Source organism: Verticillium nonalfalfae, assembly GCF_003724135.2.
Source record: "Verticillium nonalfalfae strain VnAa140/NRRL 66861 chromosome Unknown scaffold_93, whole genome shotgun sequence".
Classification (NCBI taxonomy): Eukaryota; Fungi; Ascomycota; class Sordariomycetes; order Glomerellales; family Plectosphaerellaceae; genus Verticillium; species Verticillium nonalfalfae.
The window spans coordinates 115023-121022 of NW_021167318.1; the positions used below are offsets into that span (position 1 = coordinate 115023).

The 6000-nt window shown below is 58.6% G+C and overlaps 3 protein-coding genes across 3 annotated transcripts; 2 read left to right on the forward strand and 1 right to left on the reverse strand.

The window, feature by feature from the left end:
- Positions 1-147: 147 nt before the first annotated feature.
- BTN1 (battenin CLN3 protein) lies at positions 148-1584 on the forward strand (the record flags this gene model as incomplete). Its single annotated transcript, XM_028643502.1, has 1 exon — positions 148-1584. One exon carries the CDS (start codon positions 148-150, stop codon positions 1582-1584), a length of 1437 nt encoding a protein of 478 aa, XP_028492969.1.
- Positions 1585-1976: 392 nt separating this feature from the next.
- Positions 1977-2451, forward strand: D7B24_009428 (uncharacterized protein; the record flags this gene model as incomplete). The annotated part of the gene is made up of 2 exons (XM_028643503.1): positions 1977-2164; positions 2244-2451. 2 exons carry the CDS (start codon positions 1977-1979, stop codon positions 2449-2451), a joined length of 396 nt encoding a protein of 131 aa, XP_028492970.1.
- Positions 2452-2923: 472 nt separating this feature from the next.
- On the reverse strand, positions 2924-4977 carry PHO89_2 (Na+/Pi symporter; the record flags this gene model as incomplete). Its single annotated transcript, XM_028643504.1, has 4 exons — positions 2924-3109; positions 3177-4156; positions 4220-4738; positions 4902-4977. 4 exons carry the CDS (start codon positions 4975-4977, stop codon positions 2924-2926), a joined length of 1761 nt encoding a protein of 586 aa, XP_028492971.1.
- Between the last annotated feature and the right edge of the window lie 1023 nt (positions 4978-6000).

Genomic DNA, 6000 nt, shown 5'->3' on the forward strand with positions numbered 1-6000 from the left:
CTTCCTGTCAGTGACAATCATGTCCCAACAGACGAAACAACCCCGGTGCGCGCAACCTCCGAAGTTGTGACGCTGCTCGTGGTCGAACGTCGAACACCCGATGCATAGTTAGTCGTCGTTCCCGTTTCGCCCAACGCCCCGATAGCCATGCCCAGACGGTCGCCTTCGTCCTCGGGCTTCCTTCCAATGCCTGGCTCAGCCTCCTCGTCGTGGGCGCTGTATCGTGCTCGCCTCTCTACCCTCTTCCGCCAAGCTGACACGCAGGTCATCATCGCCTTTTGGCTTCTCGGTACCGTTCTCCTGGTGCGATTTCTGGTGCGACTATCAGCTGATATTCTCCTCGCAGGGCTCATCAATAATGTTCTTTACGTGATCATCCTCTCCGCGGCCCAGGACCTCGTCGGTTCCAATGTACCGAAAGGCGTCGTGCTCCTGGCCGACGTGCTCCCCTCCTTCATCACGAAACTGATCGCTCCCTATTTCATACATCGCGTGCCATACTCCCTGCGCGTTCTCGTCTTTATCGGTCTCTCCGGCGCCGGCATGCTGCTCCTCGCCCTGACGCCGCCCTCGAAATCCGTCCCTGTCAAGATGGCCGGCGTCATCCTCGCCTCTCTCAGCTCGGGCGGTGGCGAGCTGAGCTTCCTCGGCCTGACACACTACTACGGACCCATGAGCCTCGCCGGCTGGGGCAGCGGCACTGGTGCCGCGGGCCTCGTGGGCGCAGGACTCTACGTTGCCATGACGGACTGGTGGGGGTTTGGCGTCCAGAATACCCTGCTGTTCAGTGCGTGCCTCCCCGCCGTCATGTTCTTCAGCTTCTTCGTCGTGTTGCCCAAGGGGCCTCTCCGACAGAACGCCAAGGACAAGAATTACACGGCAGTGCCGGACGAGGACCTCGACGACGATGACCTGGAGGACATACCACAGGGGGCTGCGTCGTCCGCTCTTCTCGCTCCGGGACCTGCGTCCACGGCCGTCGCGTACTCTTCCCACGAGGGCACGGCGGCAGCGTCGACGTCCCTCAAGGCCAACCTGCGCCGGGCCAAGAAGCTCTTCGTCCCTTACATGCTGCCGCTTCTCCTCGTGTACATTGCCGAGTACACCATCAACCAGGGCGTCGCACCCACGTTGCTGTTCCCTCTCGCCGGCACGCCGTTCAAGGCGCTCCGTGAGTTCTACCCCATGTACGGCTTTCTCTACCAGCTCGGCGTCTTCATCTCCCGGTCTTCGATCCCATTCATCCGCATCCACCGCCTGTATGTCCCATCGTTCTTGCAGATCGGCAACCTGGGATTCCTGGCGGCGCACGCTGTCCTCAACTTCGTCCCCACCGTGTATCTCGTGTTCATCATCATCTTCTGGGAGGGTCTCCTCGGTGGCGCCGTCTACGTGAACACGTTTGCCGAAATCATGGACACGGTGCCGAGCGAGGAGCGGGAGTTTAGCCTCAGCGCCACGAGCGTTAGTGATAGTGGCGGCATCTGCATAGCAGGGCTGCTGAGCATCTTTGTCGAGGTGCGTTTGTGCGACTGGCAGGTGTCGCAGGGGCGGGACTGGTGCAAGAAGATCAAGATTGGGTGATTGGCCCTTTCCATCTCACAATGTACTTCAAGCAGCGATTTGATGCAAGTCCATATCCCATCACCACTCGCGTACCGTGCCATGAATGCCACTCGTCGAGTTCCATTCCGACGCTGCGGGGATTCGGCGCCGTGTGTTTCCCCAGACAAGAAGCCGAATACGTGGATTCCGCGGGGCCGAGCACCCGTCGTCATCAGTGATGGCCCGATGACGCAAGGCACCTCCTGGTCAAGCTCCTGGAATGCGCTTCCTCAACCTTCACCTCCCTTCACCTACAACAACCAGAGAACACCTCAGTTGATTGCCATACAGCATCGCGCACGCGCCGCCAAGTCCCTAAAACAACCATCATCCACAAGACCCCCCCAAACCACCCTCCACACAAAGCAACCATGTCTCTCCGAATCGCAAGAGCCGTCACCAACCGCGCCCCCCTCGTCGCCCGCGCCCCCCTGGCCGCAAGCTTCCACACCTCGGCCGCGACACGCAAGGTCGTCAACACGGGCGACGCAAAAGACGACCTCGGCGGGCCCGGCGGCCAGGACCCCCCGCCGCGCAAGGCGACCGTTCTGCAGGACTGGTACGTAACCCGACCGACCCCCGCATCCCATGCCACGTCTCTCTGTATACGCCGCGCTCACGCTCTGGACCTGATGCAGGCCCTCCATGGCCGCCATGGCCGCCGTGGCCGTCGTTGTCGGCGGAGGCGTCGTCTACTTTACGTCGAACCCGAGAAAGGCGGAGAAGGTCCGGCAGAAGACGATTGATACGCAGGTGCTCATCGGGGACAAGGCGGAGGAGGCGAAGGGGTACGTGAAGGACAAGGCGAAGGAGGTCGAGGCGGAGGCGAAGAAATTCACCAGGTGAGGCGGGTTGGCGGTGCGTTGGGGAGGCGGACGAGCCTTGATCGAGAGGGCGTATATACGACTGACGCTTGGGGTGGCCACAACGGTACGGTGTTGCTGGTAGTCAACATGTTCCAATGCATTCTTCGCCTCGGTCGATGCGTGAGACTCAGAGCAGTGATGATCTCGATTTCATTTCCTAGATCATCACCCAAAATGTTTGCTGAAAACACTGCTCCTTCGGCAGCGTTGAAGCTACTCGTGAAGTCGCCGATGCATCTTCTCGTCGAGTCCTCTCTCATGACACCCATTCGAGTCGCTACTGGATATCGTCCCAAACACCTTGATCCAAATGCCGTCCCGCTAAAATCGCTGCAAAGAAATCAAACACAACCGTACCTGGTCTTCCCTCTACTCTCACACTTTGATACACTCTCATCGAGCGATCCTCCTCAATTCGAGGGGGGCGCAACACGCCACGCCACGTGCGGGCATCACGTCGCCGGCGTCATGCGGGGGGCATTCAATATCAACGCCATGAGACACCCACTCATCAGAGCAGTCACAGGAACAGTCACCGCCCACCCAAAGTAGATCCACGCAACAAGTCGTGGGTTGATGCATCGCCAGTCTCCATTCGCGAGTCCGACGCCCACCGTTGCGCCGGCGATGGATTGCGTCTGCCCAAGACCTCGTCAGCAATCCGGGGGAAAGACGAGTACGGCAGAACCTCCTCCCCACACTCACCGTGGATATGGGCAGCCTCAACCGCGTGGCAATCAGCACCGTAACGGCACTCGCGAGCTCCATGCAGAACCCTCGACTCGGCGAGATGAGGGTCAGCCTGTTGCCGAGGTTGCGCATGACGTGGTACCCATAGGTCAAGAGACCCAGCACAATGGCCGCGCCGCCGAACGCCAGGATCCAGATCGGGACGCCCACCTCGTCCGGCACCTCGCCGGTGCGCCAGACGTACCACGCCGTCGTGAACGGGCCGATCGAGTTGCTGACGTCGTGGGCGCCGTGGATGAAGCTCGCCGCCGAGGCCGTGAGGATCTGGAGGGCCGAGTACATGTACTCGGCGCGGTTGTCGTAGTGCGCGGCGCGGGCGTGCATGTCCTCAATGTGCCACGTCAGGATGGACTTGCGCTGCTGCATGGCGATGACGTCCTTCTCGAGACCGCGGAGGAGGACGCGGTTGACGCGCCAGCCGAGGACGCGGAGCGAGTTCCAGGGCCCCGGCGGCCGTGGCGGGATGAGCTCGTCATTGGCGGTGCGAGCGCGCCCGAGTTCGTTTTGGTTCAGGGGAGGGCTGCCCGGTAGGGGGAGGGCGGGCGGAGGGAGTATGTGGCGCTGAGAGCAGTCGTCGTCCTTGTCGAGTTCCGAGGCGTTGCTGCTCATCTGAACCGAGCTGAGGAGAGATTCCGAGGCACGCATGTAGGCTAGCTCCTCGGCAGTGAGGTGGCCGCGGTAATAGTCTTTGATGTTGAGGCGGGATACGCCAGCCGGGGGCGGCGGAGGCAGCGGCATGTACAACAGCCATGGGCCACGCCAGATCATCCACCAGCGTAGCTGCCAGTCCTCCATCATGACCTTGCGCCAGATGAATGGCAGGAGGAAGAAGGCTTGCAGAGAGGTGGCTCCGCCAGCGGTGATAAAGACGGCCTTGAGAATTTGCTTTGTCGTGAGGTCGACACGGGTTTGCACCCCTTTCCAGGATATAAGCACTACTCAGGTCAGTCACTAGGTTATAGGTCGTCCACCTCTGCTGCATTTCAGAGTGTACTGACTCGTGATAGCACCTATCGTGACAAAGGTGTAGACGGGAATCGTGTAGAATGCTTTCCGCGGCGCATTCTGCTTTGTCAGGATAATGTGCTTGGTGAAAAGGAAGAGGCAGGCGCCTATGGTGCCCGAGATTCCTGGCGCAATGACCCAAGCAGCAAAAACCTGCGAAACGCCCCGAATGGACCAATTGATCTTCTCGATGCCGACAGAGGCTGTTGCGGCACCTACAAGTCCTCCAATGAGAGAATGCGTCGTGGACACTGGAAACCCGTGCCTCGTGGCAAAAGTGAGGAAAACGGAAGAGGCGACAATGGTGCAAGTCATGGCTAGAAGGAGGACGCTTGGGTATTCGTCGTACAGATGGGGATCAATGATCTTGGTGCGGATCGTGTCGGTGACCCTTGATCCGACGGCAACAGATCCGCTAAACTCCATGACCGATGCAATCATCATGGCCTGCTTCATCGTCAACGAACGCGAAGACACGGACGTCGCAAAGGAGTTGGCGACATCGTTTGCTCCTGTATCGTGTCGTTAGAGTCTGTACTCGAGGCCCTCGCTGGTGTCACTCATGTCGTGCCCCGAGATCAGCACCACGTTGCCGGCAGGCCCGGGAGTCCGGCCAGATGCCAGATCGCAGACGCATGAGACACTGTGAACCTTGTGAGAAACCACGCGGCTTACCGATGTTCCAGGCGTCAAGAAAGGAAAAGATGGTGCAGAGAGCAAATATGTAGTCGTATTGTGATAAGACAGCCATGGCAGCCTGGATGAGGAGCTACCAGATGCTCGAATTTGCGAAGTAGTATTGTTGATGTGGAATGCCCTGTAAGGGTATCAACCAGGTGATTATGGCATGACCGGCTCCGGTGACGTGGAACGAGTAACACGGTGTTGACGACTCAGGGCTTTCCCCTTGCTTGAGTCATGATTTTGAGTAAGAGTTGAGCGAGCAACGTCGCAAAGAAAATCGTCGCTCCGTGGTTTTGAAGTTCTGTGTATGTAGTGTATGTAGTAGAGGGAATAACGGATCGACGCGTGGGCCGGGTGGAGGATATAAGATTGTGGGTGAAGTAACTTGCCCGACCACCCACCCACGTTGCGTGGAGGCCACGCCCAACTTGGGGGTGACCCGCAGCACCCAATATGCTAATGCATGTATTCTTGCATGGTTTGCAGGACCTCTGATTCCCAGCGTGGCGGGTTGAGTGGACGTGGTCGAACAAGATGGGGAGACGCCTGGATCGGGTCAGGCGCCCAGCGGTGGATGGGGCTATGCTCCGGGTTTCCGAGTGTCATAGGATGCGCCAGGCTGTTTGAGGGTCCGAATCCGATGGACTGTGAATTTGGCAGATATTGAAGATTCAAATATTTTGTTTGGGACCATGCTGCGACCACCAAATACGAACCCACGTATAGTTCGTCAACTGCAGAGTTGACGTATCGAGAGTAACGCAGGATGCTTCACAATGTCGATTTTCAGAGACAGCGAAGACCTAGGGGACCAAACTGCCAGTTGGTGATGATTCTCGATCCGAACGTGATACCGTTCGGACGCTCTTCGTCCTTGGAACCGACGATGTCGTCCAATCAAGGACCCCAGCGACGGCACGTTGAGGCGTGGGAGGATGCCAAGCTTCCAGCTCCATCAGATCCACAATCGAGGTCCCAGCCAGGTGTATTGGGTGGGGGTCTACGGAAGACTGCAGGCCGAACTGGCTCAAAACACCAAATGTGAGTATATTGACCCCGGGGGTTCTTTCCTGAAATATGTAGAAGCTAA